This window comes from Rana temporaria, chromosome 11, assembly GCF_905171775.1.
Source record: "Rana temporaria chromosome 11, aRanTem1.1, whole genome shotgun sequence".
In the NCBI taxonomy this organism is placed as follows: domain Eukaryota; kingdom Metazoa; phylum Chordata; class Amphibia; order Anura; family Ranidae; genus Rana; species Rana temporaria.
The window spans coordinates 26276257-26298217 of NC_053499.1; the positions used below are offsets into that span (position 1 = coordinate 26276257).

General features: G+C 43.6%; 1 protein-coding gene across 4 annotated transcripts in view; it reads left to right on the forward strand.

The window, feature by feature from the left end:
- Positions 1 to 21961, forward strand: part of MYBPC3 (myosin binding protein C3) — a 174679-nt gene that overhangs the window by 73918 nt on the left and 78800 nt on the right. For all 4 annotated transcript variants that reach the window (XM_040328243.1, XM_040328245.1, XM_040328244.1 and 1 more), the window contains 5 exons: positions 1083 to 1249; positions 5817 to 5949; positions 9143 to 9145; positions 12571 to 12695; positions 13742 to 13847. In XM_040328243.1, coding sequence (XP_040184177.1) covers positions 1083 to 1249; positions 5817 to 5949; positions 9143 to 9145; positions 12571 to 12695; positions 13742 to 13847 — 534 coding nt within the window. The remainder of the gene's footprint in view (positions 1 to 1082; positions 1250 to 5816; positions 5950 to 9142; positions 9146 to 12570; positions 12696 to 13741; positions 13848 to 21961) is intronic.

Below are 21961 nucleotides of genomic sequence, written 5' to 3' on the forward strand. Positions count from 1 at the left end.
ATGCCATTAAAATTTATGTGCGTGTAAAGGCAGGTGTCCCAATACTTTTGGCAATAAAGTGTATGTCTTTATTCAGTTTTAAATCTTACAGTTACAAAACATTAACAGAACAATACAGTGGTCATGAGTGACAATTTAAACAAAGAGGGAAAGGGGGAGGCTGTGGGAAAAGGGAAGAAATAAGGTAAGGAGAAAAGGGGAAAGGGAAGTGCAAAAGGAAAATTGGACTGTACTTGCACATTGAGCTTGTAATTTTTCAATGATAGAGTCACATCCTTTTAACAAAAGCCACAATAGTTGGATCATCAATAAAGTTTGGGGGTACAGGTGTGGAATGCCATCTAAGTATACTGGAGAAAAAGCTTAGTGATTAGCGTCCCATCAAGGCCTTGAAAGAATTAGGTTCCATGTGGACCTACCAGCAGGTCCAAGAGGTGCCATGAGGGCTTTAATATATTTTAATGTATTACGTTAATATGTTATTTCTTAACTATATTATAATTTAATATACATACTGCACTTGAAAATAAAAGAAAAGAGAAACCTAGAAGAATAGTTACAGACACGTAGGTGTTTATAGGATGAGATTTGTAAGAGAACCCTTGATAGAAAGGTTCAAGCCTCTCTATATAAAAAAAGGATTTACTGTTCATGACGATATGAAGGACTGCGAGATTAAAACCCCCTGTAAACACGCACACATGTTCTGGTTGCGTTTTACTATGTAATGTGTACAGAAGCACAATATCAATTTTTCTCTGAGCACCAGCCAACACTTGATAGATTAAAACAACCAGTTTCTATTTGTGGGAGGATCTCACTACTATTACTAACCAAATCGCATATCTATTTCTATGGATATAAATTAACCTTGGCAGCTGAGAGGCTGGTATATCTGTGTTATTTCATAACTCAAGAACTGTTATTACTTATCCCATTGCAGGGATGCAGCACATTAGGCATTATGTGAAGACCCTTGAAAGCCGCAATAATAGCCGTGTGCTTTGGGGCCTCCAACCTCAAGCCTGTATTTCAGGCTGGAGGTCAGCAAGGCTGCCTACTAACACTGTGATTTTTGACAGCAATGAGGCGAAGCAAGAGGCCGTGCCGGACGTTGATGTCTGGGATATCCTTCGTAAGGCCCCACCATCCGAGTACGAGAAGATTGCCTTCCAGTATGGTATCACTGATCTGCGTGGACTGCTGAAACGTCTCAAGAAGATGAAGAAGGAGGAAAAGAAGAGTGAAGGTAAGGTGGCAATGAAAGATCCCCACTTAGGCTATGTTTGGTTTTTAGAGGCAGGGGAGGTCTAGGCTGGGTAGCATTTAACCTTGAGTCAGTACAAATAATATATGTTGGGCAGGTGGCCATGGGTGAAAATACTCACCCATTCATACCATAGTTAGAGTACGACCTGCCGTTAACGACAGCTGCCGAGCGTTATAAATCTATCTGCTTTCTGTCCAGATCTCTGATCTTCAAGCATCGACTTTTGCTGGAGATACACTATACGAAAAATCGGCCAAAACTCTGTCATTTTTCGAGCAGTTAATGGGCACAAAATCGATAATCGTTGGGACGTTTTTAAGCTAAAAAAAGGAAGGACAAGTTTGGAAATTTTCTGCCAAACGAACGATAAATTGAAAGGTTAATGTGTTTCCCGTCCGAACTGTCTGCACTAGGTATATGTAAAGAAACAAACAAAAAATGTATTCATTTATGTCCACCGATCGATTTATCGGTCGTTACATGATGGCACTATCGTTTGCGCTCAAGGCCGAATGTTCGTTTTTTCGAAAATGGGTTCTGACGATTTTTCGTATAGTGTATGGCCAGCATTTCTTTGCAGCTCTGAGATTATATTTGACTGAATGCAGAGAGCTGCAAATAAATGCTGGCCATACCAATACGAAAAATCAGCCAAACCCATTTTCGAAAAACTAACATTCGGCCGTGAGCGCAAACGATAGTGCCATCATGTAATGACCGATAAATCATTCAGTGGACATAAATGAATACATTTTTTGTTAGTATTTTTACATATACCTAGTGCAGACAGTTCGGACGGGAAACACATTAACCTTTCAATTTTTTGTTCGTTCGGCAGAAAATGTCATCCTTCTGTTAAAAAACATCCCAACGATTATCGATTTTGTGGCAATTAACTGTCCGAAAAACAAACGAACTGTCTAAATGACCACATTTCTGACAATTTTTTGTATAGTGTATGGCCAGCATAAGTCAGTGCTGGTAGAGTGCAAACGTGGTTGTGCTAATTTAAAAGGAAGCTAAATAATACAAAGTATCTGTGATGACGACAAGAGTAGCAGCCATCTTGTTTAGCTCATAACCACTTTACCTCCGGAAGATTTACTATATGCCACTGTTACTTTAACTGACAATTGCGCAGTCATGCAATGCTGTAAATAAATGAAATTTATGTAATTTTTTAAACCACAAATAGAGCTTTCTTTTGGTGGCATTTGATCACCACTGGGTTTTTTGTTTTTTTTTTGTGCTATAAACAAACCAACAATTGAAAAAAAAATAACAATATTTGTTACTTTCTGCTATAAAACATAGCCAGTAAAAACATAAAAAAAATAGAATTTCTTCATAAATTTAGGCCAATATGTATTCTGCTATATAAGTTGGGTTAGAAAAATCCCAATAAGCGTATATTGATTGGTTTGCAGAAAAGTTATAGCATCTACAAACCATGGTGTATATACTGGAATTTGTATATATTTTTTTTTATGGTAGTAATGGCGGTGATCAGTGACATAGCGATTCTACGATATTGCGGTGGAAAATCTGACACTTTGTGGGAACCAGTGACTTCAATACAGTGATCAGTGCTTAAATTAGCACTGTCACTGACACTGTACTAATGACACTGGCTGGGAAGAACATCTAGGGCGATCAAATGGTTAAATGTGTGCCTAACCAGTATTTTTATGTGTACAGTGTAGTGATATTACCAAGGGATGTGCTGGATTTTTTTTCTTGCTTTGCAGGGAATAAAATTTAGCACATCCTCGCTGACAGGACGGAGCTCTGCATTGTTTTCATATGCAGAGCTCCGTCCAGCCTCTCTCCTCGACGATCAGTGGCTTCCGGTGGTCATCCATTGACCGACACCCGCTGATTGGCTTCTCCTGCGACTAATCACAGCAGAAGCGGCGCGCAGGCGCGTATATATACGTGATTCTGCACAGAACGGCTGCCCTGTAGTAGCAAGTCTACTGTAGGGCAGCCGTTTAGTGTCCTTCATTGTTTACCATTAATATCTTACAAAACATTTTACCACATACACAGTACTGTGCAAAGATTTTAGGTGTGAAAAAATGCTGTAAATTAAAGTAGTTGTAAAGGGAAAAGTTTTTTCACCTTAATGCATTCTATGCATTAAGGTGAAAAAACTTCAGAGTATACCGCCCCCCCCCCCCTCCGTTATACTTACCCGACCCCTCGAAAGTCCCGCGCTCGGCCTCGACATCCTCTTCCCTGCTCAGCCTGGCCACTGATTGGCTAGAGCGGATGGATTGAAAGCAGCGCATGTCAAGGGGCGGGGCCGAATGATACTGCGAGCAGCTATGGCCGCTCGCTGTATCACAGGAGCGTGTCTGAGAGGACTACACACAATGCAAGCTCTCTCGCATGAATGTGTGTAGTTTTTGCAGGGAGGACCAGAGACAGCCGCCGAGGGACCCCAGAAGACATGGATCGGGGTCACACTGTGCAAAACGAGCTGCACTGTGGAGGTAAGTATAACATGTTTGTTATTTATAAAAAAAAAAAAATTTTTGTTTACAACCCCTTTAAGAATGCTTTTAAAAATTTAAGTGTTAATAGTTTATTTTTATCAATTAACAAAATAGAAAGTACCGTAAATGAACAGAAGAAAAATCCAAATCAAATCAATATTTGGTGTGACCGCCCTTTGCCTTAAAAACAGCATCAATTCTTCTAGGTACACTCGCACACAGTTTCTGAAGGAACCCGACAGGTAGGTTGTTACAAACATAAGCACAGATTTTCTGTGGATGTTGGCTGCCTCAAATCCTTCTGTCTCTTCATGTAATCCCAGACAGACTCGATGATGTTGAGATTGGGGCTCTGTGGAGGCCAAATCATCACTTCCAGGACTCCTTGTTTTTCTTTACGTTGAAGATAGTTCTTAATGACATTGGTTGTAGGTTTGGGGTCATTGTCCTTTTGCAAAATAAATTTGGGACCAATCACAGACCTCAATGATGGTATGGCATTTTGGGAAATGTATCTGCTGGTATTTCTCAGCAGTTCTCAGCCAAAGTCGTTAAGAATTATCTTCAGCGTAAAGAAGAACAAGGAGTCCTGGAAGTGATGGTTTGACCCCCACAGAGCCCCGATCTCAACATCATTGAGTCTGTCTGCGGATACATGAAGAGACTGAAGGATTTGAGGCAGCCGACATCCACAGAAGATCTGGTTAGTTCTCCAAGATGTCTGGAACAACCTACCCGCCGAGTGCCTTCAAAAACTGTACCTAGAAGAATTGATGCTGTTTTGAAGGGAAAGGGCGGTCACAGCAAATATTGTTTTGATTTAGATTTTTCTTCTGTTCACTCACTCTGCATTTTGTAAAAAATATATATAAATATATATATATATATTTTTGAAAGCATTACTGTACAGCATTTCTTTACACCTGCCTAAAACTTCTGCAGAGTACTGTATGTAAAATAAACTAGGCTCTCTAAGACAACACCTATATTTACCATGGTCCCCAATTACTATGAACACTTTACCCTGAGGAAACTATCCCTACCATGAGAGAAGCAGTTGGCTGTACAGTGGAACCTCGGATTACGAGCATAATCCATTCCAGGAGAATGCTCGTAATCCAAATACTCGCATATCAAAGCGAGTTTCCACATTGAAGTCAATGGAAACTAAAATAATTTGTTCCGCATTGACTTCAATGGCATGCAATACCGCATGCGGCCAGAGGTGGAGGGGCACTGCAGAGCCTTGGAAACGGCCGGAAAGGCCCATGGACACCTCGGCTGACCTCGGCAAACTTTGGAAAGTTTCCGTTCCCGAGGTTTGCCAAGGTCAGCCAAGCTGTCCTCCGGCCTTTCGGTGCATTGCCGAAAGACGCCGCTCAGCTCCGACGCCCCCAAATCATGCTCATTTTGCGAGACAACACTCGCAAACCAAGTTATTATTTTTTAAAATACGGTGCTCGTATTGCGAAACTCTCATTAACCACGTTACTCACAATCCAAGGTTCCACTGTATTTGCTTCTCAGGTCAAAGTTCCCCGTCCTCACCACTATTGAAGTCTTTGTGTGTCATTTTCTGTTGACATCTGCGATTTCCTGTTGACATCAGATTATACCCAAAGGCTCTAGCACCATGTGCAATAATAGGAAGTGATAGCCGGATGGACTTCAAAAGTCTGGATAATCACCTCAAGGCAGCCAAGGAAAGTATAGTTTTACACGTAACCTGGCATCATCTTCCATCGCCATGTTAGAATTGGTGTTTTTTTAAGGGCTCCAGGAAATGAATGCACATTACCAATTCCTGCATGTAAAAGAAGCCAATGTGTTGGAGAATGTTGATCGTGTTGGAACTTTAGAGCCTCGAAGACTAAAGTCTTTCAGTTTCTGGTTTAGATATCAAATAGTAGGGTTTGTACAAGTTCATCTTGCGAAGCAAAAAAATAAAATTTCTGTCATCTGCACCATGGCTGAGGTTGTATAAGGGGTCATGGCACAGACATTTTACTTTTTGTTGGCTGACCAAAGCTGTCTCATTGGTCTACTAGCTTTCCTGAAGAAACTGGATCCAGCCTACCAAGTCGATAAGGGATCAAAGATGAAGCTCGTTGTGGAAGTGGCCAATCCTGATGCAGAAGTGAAATGGCTGAAGAATGGCCAAGAGATTCGTGTCAGTGGAAGGTGAGTCTTCACTCACTATACCAAGACCTAAAAATGTTCAGGAATAATGGAAGAATTTGTGCTTTTCCTTTGTGTGGTGTAGAAGGTAATGTAATGGTGTCTGGGTATAACAATATACATCAAACCAGAGGTAGATAATGCAGGATTTCTTGGTGAAAGTTCTGAGGAAGCCAATTTTTTTTTTTTTTGTTCCATAATAATTTTGTTGATTTTTCTTTTAAATATATAACATTATAACTCCAGTAAAAGGGGGAAGTGGTACATTGTAAAAAAGAAGAAAACCAGAGGAGACAATTTTCACCACTCAAAGGACTCACAAAGCGCCACTACAGATTTAGTAGAGGGCGACTCAAACCTGACACTTATGCCGCATACAGACGGTCGTTTTTTGTGATGAAAAAAAACGACGTTTTAAATCATGAAATAAAACGACGTTTTTGAAACATCATTTTCAAAAACGATGTTGCCTACACACCATCGTTTTTTCACAATGCTCTAGCAAAGCGAGGTTACGTTTCACCACTTTTTTCCATTGAAGCTCACTTCATAACTAGCTTCTGGGCATGCGCGGGTTTAAAAACGTTGTTTTAAACGTCGTTTTTTGCTACACACGGTCAATTTCTGTGAAACAAAAACGACGTTTTGAAAAACGACACAAAAAATTCGAGCATGTTCGAATTTTTTTTGGGTCGTTTTTTTTAAGACATAAAACAACGTTTTGCCCACACACGATCATTTTAAATGACGTTTTTTGAAACGTCGTTTTTTTTCATCACAAAAAACGACCGTCTGTACGCGGCATTAGGATTAATGAAATTAAGAGGTTTTCAATAGTAAAAATTAGGAAATATCAAATTTTCACTTTTTTGACAAAATACATTGGAGTCTATAAGAAAGGTTAACTTTATGTGTTTTTTGGTTGTTGTTTTAAGGGTATAGTGGCTCCTGAGGTTTACAAAAATACCTTTCAACTATTCTGGACCTGTTCTTGTGCCAAAAATGTCCCTTAATTTGACTCATTAATGTTTTCTTTTACAGAAAGGTAAAAATAGTGAAATTAAAACGTTGAAAGTGACAGCATACAAATACCCACAAAAGAACAGGAAGCTACACAATTACAAAGAATAATACATTAAATAAGCTAAACTACCAAAAATACACCCTGTAGTTAAAGTAAAAAATGTATTTTGTTATCTGCTATGATGGTGGTGGCCTGCCTGCGCACATCAGAAATATGATGTTATCTGCTATGATGGTGGTGGCCTAGTAAAAAATGTATTTTATATACCGTATTTATCGGCGTATAACACGCACAGGCGTATAACACGAGCCCTAACTTTAAGGGGGAAGTTTCAGGAAAAAAACTTTCCACAGCCCCCTGCGTATAACACGCAGGTACAGTTTACCCTCTGGGCCAGATCTACGTAGCGTGGCGCATTGTTGCGTCCGGCATAGCGTATCTCTGATACACTACGCCCCAGTAACTTACAGCGTATTTTCCTTATCCTGAAAGAATTTGCGCCGTAAGTTACGGTGGCGTAGTGTAACTTTGGCGGCGTAAGGGCACGCAATTCAAATGGATGTGATGGGGGCGTGTTTTATGTAAATACGTCTTGACCCAACGTAAATGATGTTTTTTTTGAACGGCGCCGTCCGTGGGGGTAACCCAGTGCGCATGCTCGAAATTAACCCGCAACAAGCCAATGCTTACGACATGAACGTCATTCTATGCAAAGCCCTATTCGCGAACGACTTACGCAAATGACGTAAAAAATTAAAAAATCGACGCGGGAACGACGGCCATACTTAACATAGGATACGCCTCATATAGCAGGGGTAACTATACGCCGAAAAAAGCCTTACGGAAACGACGTAAAAAAATGCGCCAGCCGGACGTACATTTGTGGATCGCTGTATTTAGCTAATTTGCATACTCGACACGGAAATCGACGGAAACCCCACCTAGCGGCCAGCGTAAATATGCACCTTAGATCCAACGGCGTACTAAGACTTATGCCAGTCGGATCTAGCACAGCTTCAGGCGTATCTTGTTTTGTGGATACAAAACAAAGATACGCCGGAGCAAACTAGAAGTTACGCGGCGTATCAATAGATACGCCAGCGTAACTTCTTTGTGGATCTGCCCCTCTATTTTCAGGGTAAAAAAGTGAGTGTTCTATGCCAATAAATACAGTAAGTAGTTCAATGAGCAAAACTGAGAGATTCCTCTTTAACCAAATTTTGCTGATGGCAAAATTAGTAATTTTCCAGCCAAATTATTTTAGCTGAAATCACTCTGTTCTTCCCTAAATAATACATATACCATAATGTATATATGTATATGTATATATAATAAGAAAGTACAACACAGCAGAACACTATTTGGAATATGTCATATAAATATTTCTAACAGGTAACATGACTTCATATCATACCTACCAAATCAGCAGATAAATCATAATCAGTTCTTTGTTTTTGTTCATCCTCAAGTTGTCAAGATGCCAATTTGTCATTACAGTATTTGCTTTTTGCAAAAATAAATAAATATAGAACCCAATATAATGAGTCCTGGAATAGCAATGATCTGGTCATTTAAAAATGATTTTGGCATTTGGTTTGAGGTCCATACCCTAAGCGTCATGTCACATGGGCAATCCCGACGGTAACGGCAACTCGTCATTGTCAAGAGTTCTAATAGACCACTTTCCACCTCGCTAGCCAGGTCCACAACCTGTTGTTTCCTCACCGAGGCCAGTGAGTTAATGATTCCACAGAGAAGGCTTTCCTAGGTGACTTTGCTGCTGGAGTTGTGTCGCTAGTAGCAGATTTGCCCATATGACATCATCCTAAGGCTGAATATCTTTGGTCTTCTGTCCTGACCACTATTCCTTGTATAAAGAGCCCCCTCTTAAGTCTTATATCCAAGAAAATCATCTGGTAGATATTGTATAAGTGAATAAAGTATGTGGATAAGAATGGAATGTTTGTTCCTGTGTAGATACTTTCATATTTTGCATTATTTTGTATATACAAATATTACTATAACTTCACATATTATGTTGCATATTTGTTCTGCATTTTGTGTTTTTTATATCAAGCTTTCACTCACATCTTCTTCTTTCCATGTATGATTTTTACCTACCATGTCATCGTGAACTTTTGTGGACTTGGGGTGTAAACATGGAATCTTCAGCAAGTGAGTGTTTATACATTTTCTTTATTTTTTAATTTGTAAGATTTGTAAAAAATCATTCCTAAAGTTGGATTTAAGCCAATAATAGGAATAAATTAGGTGGTTGCAGGTCAACCACCAGGGGAAATCCATATACTATACTAATTTCATTTTGGGCGAGCCACCATAGAGTGACTTGCACTTTTTTTGATTGCAGCAAACCAACCAATATAGAACAATTTTGTCTTTCCATTTGCACCAGCAACACCCGTCCCAAATAATAGGAATAAAACCATTAATCCCCAAAACATTTTTATTGTTCATATTATGTATTGATCATACTATAACATGTTTTATCTGGTGCTTCTGTTTCCCATGTCTTGTTGGAGAGATTTCCCTTTATTCCCTGTTCAAGAGTTAATACAAGTTATTACAATATACAGAGGCGGCTCTGGGCTTTGTGAGGCCTTAGGCAAAACTTGACATGGGGCCCCACTCATGCCCATGACGGGAAAAATAATTCAAGGACAAGAGCCTCTTCCCCACAACCCTGGCCGGTGGTTGTGGGGGTCTGTGGGCAGGGGGCTTATCGGAATCTGGAAGCCCCCTTTAACAAGGAGGCCCCCTCCTGCTCTTTAATATCTAAAGGGCGAGGGCCACCCGGTGATGTCACCTGGTGAACCCGCCCCTTGTGGCGACATTGACTGAGGGCATGCTGAGTCATTGACGTCACAAGGGGTGGTTTCACTGATATTCACTGGTTGTTAGGGACGCTGGCGGCCCCGCTCCTGAGTCAGGGCTCATAACGCTGCCTGAGCACAGCAGCGTTAAGGTCCCCTGTCCCTCAAAACTGGGGTAATGCATTGGGCAAGTTAGGTGGCCACGAGGCCTCTGTGAGTGCGAGGCCTTAGGCGACCGCCTAATTTGCCTAATTAAAGAGCCGCCTCTGCAATATAAGTAGAAATCCCATTTTAGAGATCAGACACCAAAACAAGTGTCCCTGATGGATTATCCCCCCAGTCCCTGTTCTGATGAAAACTGTTAATTTATATTTTCTTTTTTATCACTTTCTGTCTTGGTGACAATCTTCACCTTATCTTAGCATGGGCACCACAGGCAAAAATCTCCCCTACTCTATGCAAAACCACAAAACACTGGTTTTAGATACACTTTACAATATGTAGGTAACACTATTGGTGTTAGGAAAGATCTAGAAAACATGAGCTATAACTATAGAGCTGATTAACTTTATAAATGTATTTACATGTCATTAACAAATCCAAAAAATAGAAGATTGTTTCGCTTCTAAGGATTGTGGGTTTATTAGCTCTCACATAAGAGCTAATTTACTAAAGACAAATAGGCTGTGCACTTTGCATATAGCATTTACCCTCTGCAAGTGCAGTTGCTCCAGAGCTTAGTAAATTAGGTAAGGTTTCACTTTGCAAAGAGTACCCAATCACATGCAAGGAAAAAAAAACAGCATTTTTGCTTGCACATGTTAGGATGATGGAAGTCAGCAGAGCTTCTGCTCATTTACTAAGCTCTGGAGCAAATGCACTTGCAGGGGGCAACTCCTATGTGAGAGCTAATAAACCCGCCACAAACCTTAACCCTGTACAGCCTAATGGGATCCTGTGCTCTGGTCATGTAGGCTGTAGGACAAAGCAATAGGTTTACTTTAATGCAAGCCCCATCAGCTGTCTGTACATGCCTCCAGTATATTGCCTAAACTAAGTATGTGGATCCTCCTCTATGTTTTTGAGTTTCGGTGTTTCCGTTAAAGAGTATTGGTAATGCTGAAGGCAAACAAGGACATATTAGACAACTGTGCACTTCCAAACTTGAGGGAACAGTTTGGGGAAGACCCTTTTCTGTTGCAGCATTTCTATAAAGATGTGGTTTAATGAGTGGTGTGGAGGAACTCGAGACAGCCAGACCTCAGCCCTGTTGAATATTTTTTTGGGATAAAATAGAATGTCACTTGTGAGCCATGTCTTCTGTTTTGGCTCTATATGAAAGGCCTACTAAAAGAAAAGTCAAAAGGGCCGTTGGTTTAAGAATGGGATGTCCAACAAGCTCACGCAGGTGTGTAATGCCGCGTACACACGGTCGGAAATTCCGACAAGAAAAGTCCGATGTGAGCTTTTGGTCGGAAATTCCGATCGTGTGTATGCTCCATCGGACTTTTGCTGTAGGAATTTCCGCCAACAAAAAATTGAGAGCAGGTTCTCTATTTTTCCGACGGAAAAAGTTCCTTTCGGAAAATCCGCTCGTCTGTATGAAATTCCGACGAATCAAGCAGAAGAGACGAACTGCCTATTGAACTTCATTGATCTCGGCTTATTGTACGTCTTGTACGTCACCGCGTTCTTGACAGTCGGAACTTCTGACAAGATTTGTGTGACCATGTGTATGCAACACAAGTTTGAGCCAACATTCCATCAGAAATAATCCAGGGTTTTCTTGTCGGAATTTCCGATCGTGTGTATGTGGCATTATTAGTCTCCTTTTGATCTTCTGCTCCTTTTTGCAGCTGGAAGCAAGGAGAAAAAGGTCTTTGTAAGCTCTACATTACATACAGTTAGTTCAGCCTTATTCTTTAACAATACAGTGTAAGGAAACCATTTGTTTCTATGGTTAATAAGAGTATAACCAGTCAGATGTTGAGAGAGGACTGACAAAATAGATGGGATGATACTGGTCCGGATTCAGAAAGAGATACGACGGCGTATCTCCTGATACGCCGTCGTATCTCTGAGTCCGGCCATCGTATCTATGTGCCTGATTCATAGAATCAGGTTACGCATAGATATCCCTAAGATCCGACAGGTGTAAGTGACTTACACCGTCGGATCTTAGGCTGCAATCTCACGCTGGCCGCTAGGTGGCGCTTCCGTTTGTATACGCGAGGAATATGCAAATGAGGAGTTACGCCGATTCAGAAACGAACAACTTTTTTTTTACGTCGTTTGCGTTCGGCTTTTTCCGGCGTATAGTTACCCCTGCTATATGCGGCGTATCCTATGTTAAGTATAGCCGTCGTTCCCGGGTCGAATTTTTAATTTTTTACGTCGTTTGCGAAAGTCGTTCGCGAATACGGATGGACGTAATTTACGTTCACGTCGAAACCAATGACGTCCTAGCGACGTCATTTTGAGCAATGCACGCTGGGAAATTTGAAGGACGGCGCATGCGCAGTTCGTTCGGCGCCGGGATGCGCCTGATTTAAATTTTACACGCCCCCTACCCGCAGAATTTTAATTTCGCCGGGGAATTTACGATACGCCGATCTAAAGATCCGCTGACCTATCTGAATCTAGCCCATAGTGTTTAAGTAAATGAAAGAACACACATTACTGTGGAGCATTGTAAAATATTCAGGCAAAGGTTGTGTTTTCCACATTCAGTGAATTATTTACTCACTTACATTTCTTTACATTGTCAAGGTACATCTTTGAGAGTATTGGCAACAAAAGGATCCTGACCATTAACAACTGTTCCCTGGCAGACGATGCTGCTTATCAGTGTGTGATTGGAGAGGAGAAATGCTTTACTGAACTGTTTGTCAGAGGTTTGTATCGTTGTATCAGCATGCGTTCCACCTACACTAGGAGTTACGCACCATGCAATCCATCTTGACGTGTTTCGTCATCGCGTTACGTCTCATTTACCCTAAAGGCTTCACTTCACTTTTTGTGTCCGCTAATAATGATTTCTGTGTATTTTTATCTAAAATATTGTTTTGTTTTTTGGGGGGTACCTGTAAGGGGCACCATGATTTCTAACAGCAGCCCTGCCTGATACAATGATCACTGCTGCCGGCTATAGCCAACTGTAAATATATGAAAGAAAAACCAGACGGGCTGGTTATACTGAAGTCGACTGATAGATCGACTTTGGTGCAACCAGTCTACCCATAGATGGATTGAAAATGTGTCCGGTCCTGCTGAACTAGCTACATTTTGATCTGTGTATGGCCAGCTTAAGGTTATTTTGAGGCCATTATAAATGGTCTGTTTTGGCAAACATTAGGAGCTATTACTATTCAACCAAAGCAACATTTAGTACCAGATCCACGTAGCGCAGCGCATTCTTCCGTCCGGCGTAGCGTATCTCTGATACACTACGCTGCCGTAACTTACAGCGTATCTTCGGTATCCTGAAAAAATTTGCGCCGTAAGTTACGGCGGCGTAGGGTAAATCTCCCGGCGTAAGGTCGCGCAATTCAAATGTATGTGATGGGGGCGTGTTTTATGTTAATACGTCTTGACCCGACGTAAATTAGTTTTTTTTTTAACGGCGCATGCGCCGTCCGTGGGGGTATCCCAGTGCGCATGCTCCAAATTAACCCGAAACAAGCCAATGCTTACGACGTGAACGTCATTCTACGCAAAGCCCCGTTTGTGGATCTGGTCCTTAATGTGCATGCAGTGAAAGGACCTTCTCCTTTTCCCATTATAATGGCAATTAATTCAATACAGCTTTGTTACTTAACAAAAATGTTTCATCTGAAATTGGGCTTCATATAAAATGGACATAAAGCAATTTTCAGGAATACACAAAATGAACAGCAGCTTGTAAATTGTGAGAATTGTAACCGGTCCTTTTTACTTTCAGAGCCTCCTATACTGGTCTTGCGACCACTGGAAGATCAGGCGGTGATGGTGGGAGAGAGAGTGGAATTCGAGTGTGAAGTATCAGAGGAAGGTGCGCAGGTGAAATGGTGAGTTCATTACTATTAAGAGCAGAAACAATTCCAAGCTGACCGGTTAATTAAGGTATATGAAGATCCTTACCTTGTAAAACAGCCTATTTAGTTATAAGTATGAAATGAAAGGCAAAACATTTGTGCATGTGTGTATATATATATATATATATATATATATATATATATACAGCCCTCAAAATTTCCACTCGCCTGCTCGCATTTGGCGAGTGGAAATTAGTGGAGGGCAAGTGTGGAGCAGAGGCAGACTGTGACATTTTCCTGGCTGATCACTTCTGGCAGAAGTGGTGCGACCATCAGAGTGGAGCGGAGGGGGACCAGGAAACTGTTCGACAAATACGGCAGCCGGATGACACAGAGCCGGGATCTCCCATTGAGATGAGGCTTGGATATAAATAGCTGGTGGCTGTCAAACAAAGTCCCACCTTCTGGATCGGCATTGGACCAATGTGCTGTCTATTAGAGTAGCCAGTCTAGGAGACGGGACTTTGTTTGACAGCACCCGGATATTCATATAGAAGCCGTGTCTCAGCGGGGTATCCCCGCTCTGTGTTATCCGGCCAGCAGATCCTCCTGATTCCTCCCTGATGCATTGCTGGGCACTGATGAGACTGCACTTATAGGCTATAAGGATAGGCTGCATTGATGGGTACTGATATGCTGCACTAATGAGCAATGAGACGCTGCACGGATGGGCACCGATACTTTGCACTGATGGGCAATGATGAGCGGCACTGTTGAGGCTGCACTGATGGCTACTAATAGGCCAAACTGATGGGAATCGATAGGCTCTATTGAAGGGCACTGATGAGGCTGCACTGATGGGTACTGATATGCTTTATGTTAAAATTGTTAAAGCTGTTGTTAATATTTATTTCTGGAACTTAATTCTGCATAAAACATTTAACAGTGTAATTTTATGAGATAATTTACGAGGGTGTGTTTAGGGGCGTGGTAGGGTAGGGGTTGGGTGGGGTGGGGCAACTGGTGGCGAGTAACTCTTAAGGCCTGGCTAGTGGCTCAGAACTTGAAATTTTGAGCCCTGTATATATATATATATATATATATATATATATATATATATATATATATATATATAAATATATATATATATTTTTATTTTTTTATAAGTGGTCACATAATCTCAGTTCTCAGCTGCATAAGGGGCTTTGAGTGGGGTCTTCCCAGTGAAGGGCTGTGCAGGATGTTATGTCAGCACAGGTCTTGCCCATTGGAGGACAGGTAGGCTGTTTTCCCAGCACAGCCAGAAAACTGACCATGATGGGAGGGATGTGCCCCCATACCTAGCTTTGGTCAGTTTGAAATAGGAAAGCAGGGAGACTGGCATGATCACCGGGTATTTCAGAAAAGACATAGACAAGTAAGGCCGGGTACACACGGACAAACATGTATGGTGAAAGCGGTCCGTCGGACCGTTTTCACCATACATGTCTGCCAGAGGGCTTCTGTACGATGGTTGTACACACCATCGTACAGAAGTCCGCGCGTAAACAATACGCGGGGCGTGTCCGCGGTGTCGCCGCGTCGATGACGCGGTGTCGCCGCGACAATGACGCGGCGACGTGGGCGGCCCGCCTTTAAAATGCTTCCACGCATGCGTCGAAGTCATTCGACGCATGCGAGGCACGGCGGGCGGCTGGACATGTACGGTAGGTCTGTACTGACGACCGTACATGTCCGAGCGGGCTGAATTCCAGCGGGCTGTTTTAAAACAAGTCCAGGAATATTTGTCTGCTGGGAAAAGGCCCGGCGGGCAAATGTTTGCTGGAATTCGGCCCGCTCGCGCCCACACACGAGCAAACATGTCTGCTGAAACTGGCCTGCGGGCCAGTTTCAGCAGACATGTTTGCTCGTGAGTATGGGGCCTAAGACATACAAACAGAATGTATGTATGGAAGTGGAGGGTGGTAGTTGGGGGGGTCCCAGGTCAACTTTTGCATCGGGGGCCTATAAGCTTCAAGCTACGCCTCTGGCTGGAAGAACAGTCCACAGAAGGTATAGAGCATTGTCCCACTGATCATGATTGCAACGCATTGCAGGCTCTAATACAAAAAAATAATAAATGCACATTTTTGCTTTTTTGTAGTGGCAGAAGATAAAATTAGCCTTTATTGTATTAAAGAAGTATTCCAAGTATGAATACTGTATACATAGTTACATTGGTTCAGCTTGGACCAATGTAACTATGTACAGTATATACCATACCAGACTGATGCCCCTGGAAGCTGGAAATTACTGAAATATTGCTTCTCCAGTGATCTCCACTTGCTTCTGGGTCCCGTAGTGCCCTGCTGCATTCTGAATACAGAAGATTGGCTGCTCAGCACAGGCCCCATTCAGAGGATGCTTTGCATTTTCTGAATGAATGCAAAGTGTTCCCTGGTTGGATGAGGTGGAGAGGCAGGGAGGTAGGCCGGAGCCTGCTTAGGGTTCCTACGTGTCCCGGATTGCCCGGGACTGTCCCGCAATTGACATGTCTGTCCCGGGTCCCGGGCACCTTCATTCCGGGACAATACAGTGTCCCGGAATAAAATAGAGGACACAGCCACCCCCCTACTAACTAATAACTACATTTCCGGAAGTGGTTCCTAGGGCCGGCACTGCCTGGCGTCTTGCAACCAGTGACAATTTTTTTTTCAGACAGTGAGACCAGGAGCGAGGCCTGCGCCTAGTGCAGCGCTGCTGTCCTCACCCACCTCGGCACCTCCTCCTTCTCCGGCCTCCCAGCGGCAAGCAGCAGGGACTGGTGTGATCTTCACTCTCCAGATAGTGACGCCACTCCTTTACTTCTACGCTAGGGTGACCAGACGTCCCCAGTTTCAGGGGACAGTCCCCTGATTGAGGACACTGTCCCTGGACCAAGTCTGTCCCTGGTTTTGTCCCCAGATTGGATTTAATAAGGGGCAGGGGCAATTTCAAAGACAGTCAGTGCAGAATTAAAATAAAAAAATTAAAATTACACCCCCCCGCTCCACCGTGCCTACTAGCTTAGGGGGGTGTGTATTTTTTCCATTATCTGTGCCCCCTTTCTGATGATCATGTGCTGGTCGGAGCGGAGGGAATATTTCTTCAGTTCCGGGCGCATGCCCATTCAGCTCCGCTCGCATGTTCTTCTGCCTTGGCTCAAATCCTGGCCAGCCACCTACCCATCTCCTTGCCTTCCCTGGCAGAGTGATCTTCCTCCGCTCCCCATCCAGTAGTAGCCGGGGCCCGAAGATTAAGACTTGAGAGGCTGTGAGACGGGCGGCGACGGGCAGAGAGTTGCTGATTGTTCACATTACTAGTAAAGAAAAAATATGTCCCCGGATTTCATTTTAAAAATCTGGTCACCTTATTCTACGCACGTGGCTCATGCAGAGGAAGTGACAGCAGCACTGCATCTCATGGCAGGCTATGGGTGGCAAGCGGCACTGACTGCATCTGGTGACAAGTGGCACATTCACCTGACAAATAAACCGCCGCCAAATTCCCCATCAACCCCTAGACTACATTACCCCCCCCCCCTCATCTTTTTTGGGGGGAGGGTGAGAGAGGTGGGTGTCCCTCAATGGCAGTTTGGAAATGTGGTCACCCTAAGCCTGCTAGAGTGGGGATAAGTTAAGAAATGCAGCCTTCACCCCCCAGACATAACAATCATTGCAAGGATTTATTTTTCCTCCAGCCTGGAGTTGAACTTTAACTTGTTTAAGTTAGTTCATTTCCAACAGTGGCTGTAAACATTGGCAAGGGATACGGGTTGCTTTAATTAAGCTCATCATCATCTTGGCAATTGGACCCTCTGTGGCTTCCAACCATCACGTCCTCTTGACAATCTGCCACTTTGCAACTGCTGATGGTGTTTACACCCTATCTCTTAATTAATTATGACTCTGGAAGACGTCTCCCATCCCTTTTAAGCTGCGGAGTAGCGCTCACGTTCCAGAGAAAGAGTCTTACGCCTCTCCGAGGAAGTGCTGGCATTTTAACAAACCTTCTTACAGCTTTATAATTACAGCGGGGGATAGATTTCAGCTTTAAAATAGCAACCCTCCAGGGAGGCCGCACTGCTCCCAAACATAACTTGTAAAAGCGAGGGATGAAATCTCAGCTGTGTCATGTCACAGCTGCCAAAGTGTGTCTCCAGGCATCATAGGCGCTAGAGTGATAGGTGCTGCTATGTCAGCAAAGTCCCCTGTGAAGGGCACCTTGGATAGACACCCCAGTACCCCCTTCAGCCAGGCATTCACTAAGCCCGTGTCTGTCACTGAGTACAGATACATCATCCTTCCATGTCTGGACCTTCAAATAAGAACATTGTGTGCCCCACTATGGGATACTGTGTCAGCTAAATTTAAAGCCAAACTCCAGCCAACACTTTTTATGAGAGTTTTGATAGAGTGGGGAAGAAAAAGGCATTAGTCAGCTTCTATTGCCACCCAAGGCTTTATTTGAGAGATAATGTAGATTCAGACTTAAGCCTGCCCTTACATGGATCCAAATTTGGAACCGGATGAATTTTTGACCCATCTATAGGCAGGCTGGTTGTACCGAAGTCGATGTTTCAATCAACTTCAGTACAACCAGTCTGTCAGGTTTTTAACAATGGATGGGGACATTGCAAATATATTCAATGGAGAAGGTACATCACCAGCACAGCAACATGTGTGCCAAATGTCTTTGTCACATCAAGAGCTAGGACATTTCTGGGTTACAGTTGGAAGCAAAAACCTTCCTGATGAAGAGCTTTGCTGTGGCCCCAAAACAGCCCTAATCTTAAATTGGTTCTAATCTAAGCCCTGTTACACCACTTTTATCTACAGGTAAGCCTATAATAGAGCTTACCTGTAGGTACTGGAAATATCTCCTAAACCTGCACTGTTTAGGAGATATTTACCATATACACTTGCGCCGACCTCATCGGCACATGCGCACTGAAGAAAGAAACGTCACGATCGTGCCCTAAGGGGCTCGTGCCATGACCGGCGGCTCCCACGTGCATGCGCGGGAGTAATGTCACGCCATTCCAGCCAGTTAGAGAGCCAGAGTCCACGGCCCCGGAAAGAAGAGGGGTAAAGATGGATGTGGTCTCCAGCACGGATATCGCAGGCTGCAAGATAATGGGCTAATATGCGATGTATATGTAGCCCTGTTGTGATTTTCAGCCATTTAAGAGGATGTAGATATAGATATATATTGCAGCAGGTGGAGCCAGAGAGCACATATTTGGAGGCTGCAGTACAGAACAGACATAGAGATACATTTCTACAGCAAGGGGCTGGATAACTGCATTTCCCAGGAGGCTTTGAGACAGGAAGTTCCAGGAGAGAGGGGAGTCAGGAGGAAGTAGTGAGGAGAGGGAGTCTGGAACAGTGACCAGGGAACACAGATCTGCATCACAGGGTGATTTAAGACGGCCTGTGTCAGAGCTGTGTGTTTGCCACTGAGACACAGGCTCTATGCAATAGTTCTTGGAGAGACTGATGTTCGTCTACTGAAACAGAGAGAGACTGTGTTTTGAGCCATCGAACTGAGGCCTGGTCGCAGGGCCGATCCAGCCACCGGAGTAATCCAGCCTGCCCAACTGAGTGAGTACAGCTGACGGAGGTTATTGCCAGATTCCCCAGACGGCCCCTAGACGATCTGAGATGTCCTGCCGGAGGCTTTAAAAGACTGCATCCATTTCACAGACGTCGGTCTGAGGAAAGAGGGACACTCGCTTCCGCAGACAACCATCCTCCTTCCCCAAAGAGACATTGGAAGTGGTGAGCGGCCTTTGGCCATTGCAACAAGTGTATTTCCTTCATCTGTCATACATCCAGGGCCCCAACGTTGGCTAGCCTAGGACAGTACTACTGGCCAGTAGTTTAGGGTGGGGTCGATACTGCTAAGTATATAGATATATTACTGTTCATCGCATTCAATCTAAACGTATTATCTCATTCTGTTATTAGTTGTATTATATTAGAGTGGGGAGACATTAAGGGCTTTTGCTCTATCCCACAGTCATTAAATCTGTTATAAAACTTCACAAGGTGTGCTGGTGTGCTGTGGATTCATTGTTTGTGGTGTGTCACAGAGGTGAGACAGAAGACCCGATAATTCAGCGGCTCCTTCGGGGGTGAGCGCTACACGTGGGGTGCTCGTCCGGGATTTCTTCTGATACCTCTCGCAAAGTGATAACCGCACAAACGAGCCAGCAATGGATCCAAACACCGCAGCAGAGTGGTGCAAAGAACAAAATGGCCAATTAGGGCTGAGTATAGTAATGGACATTCCTGCTGACAAATGGACAGAGGAACAGATCCGTCAAGCAGTAACTACACTAGCACCTGACCAGAAAGTGTTTGTAATAGACACGAAAATAGATCAAAAAGTCTCCCATACCTATGCCCTACTAGAATGGAAGAAAGGAGTCCCAACCTGCTTCCAGGGTGATAGCATCCAGCTAGCCGGAGAAGTTAAAGCACGGTTATTCCCTCTACTCACCTCAGCAAGTTGTCTGGAGGGACCAAGCCAGGCCATGTCAGACACAGTGGAAGTAACTACCACTTCTGTACCAACCACTAACTACCCCCCAGCTTCCTTCTTCATGGACATAGGAAAACTGGTAGAGAGCGTTAGAAAAATGTCCTCGCCATCTGTGAACTATGGCTACAGGAAGTTGAGAATTTTTTCTGGAGTGCAGCCTGTACCTCCTGGAGAAGAAGAGTATGAAACCTGGATGGAACAGGCTATGCAAGCACTGGAAGAATGGGATGTTCCAGAGGCTCAAAAGAAACAACGCATTACTGAAAGTCTGAAAGGCGTTGCAGCAGAAGCCATCCGAAATTTGAAATTCAGTCAGGAGTCTTGTACAGCATATGACTATCTTCGCATGCTACAAGATGAGTTTGGGCGCACAGAGAAAGCTACAGATCTAATCTTCCTATTTGAACACATGTTTCAACGGGAAAATGAGCGGCTTTCCGAGTATATTCGACGACTAAACAAAATGCTATACCAGATTGTACTAAAGAAAGGAATAGAAGCCAGGGATATGGATCAAGTTAGAATGAAACAGATCCTGAGAGGCGCTCTGAGTTCCGATCCCATCTGGATCCAGTTGAAGACCTTACAAGGGGGTACCTTTTTGCAATACTCTGATCTCATTAAGATGGTAAGGGAGGAAGAGGCTATCCTAGAGGAGAAAAAGAAGGGCTCAGGATTTTCATTTCCTGCTGAGGTTCGAACGCTCAATGTGTCGAATGGGAATTCAGAAGTGGAGCAATTAAAGGCTCAAGTTTCCCAGCTGATGCAAATGCTAACCCTATTGTCTGCAGGTGTCAAGTCGCCCCTTGAAAAAGTCACTTCAGAACCAGTTCCTGAATCTACTACTCAGGTGGTGCCTATCAAGAAACCGTCAAACATCTGCTATAATTGCGGAGGAGTGGGTCATTACCGAAATATCTGTCCGAGCCCATCGAATTCAAGAGGAAGTTATCGACCGGCGGGAAACTACAGAGGGCCCCAGTGAGGGAGCAAACTGGGTGCCCAACTACTGAAGACTGCTCTGATTCCCAGGATACCAATAAGAGGCCCAAGTCTTTACCCAGAGCCTCACCTGCTACGACAAAAAGATCCCCTCCCCTGGCGTCTGGTCCTGTGTCAGAGGGAGGCAAGGCACACCCACAACCTAAACACCCGGAAGGGGGAAGAAAACAACCACCACAAGCGAGGAAGAGGGCTAGAGTGCAGCCGACTGGGTCTATGCCTTCTACTACTCCGAAGAAGTTCCCTGACCAGTTGATAGGCCCTTCACCCATTATCCCAGTTCAAGTAGAAGGGGTTTACACGAAGGCTCTCCTCGATTCAGGTGCTCAAGTAACACTGATTTACCGGGACTTCTACCAGAAGCATTTGAAGCATCTACCCCTGATGGAGTTAGAGGATCTCGAAATCTGGGGTATTGGGACTCAGAAGCTTCCATATGATGGGTGTCTACAAGTGAAGCTGGAGTTCAGTTCGGCAACTGTTGGACAACCAGGGGTCTGTGACGCCTTAGCCATTGTATGTCCCCGCCCACCAGGAGCTAATCGAAGTTCTATGATTGTGGGAACAAATACTGACTTGGT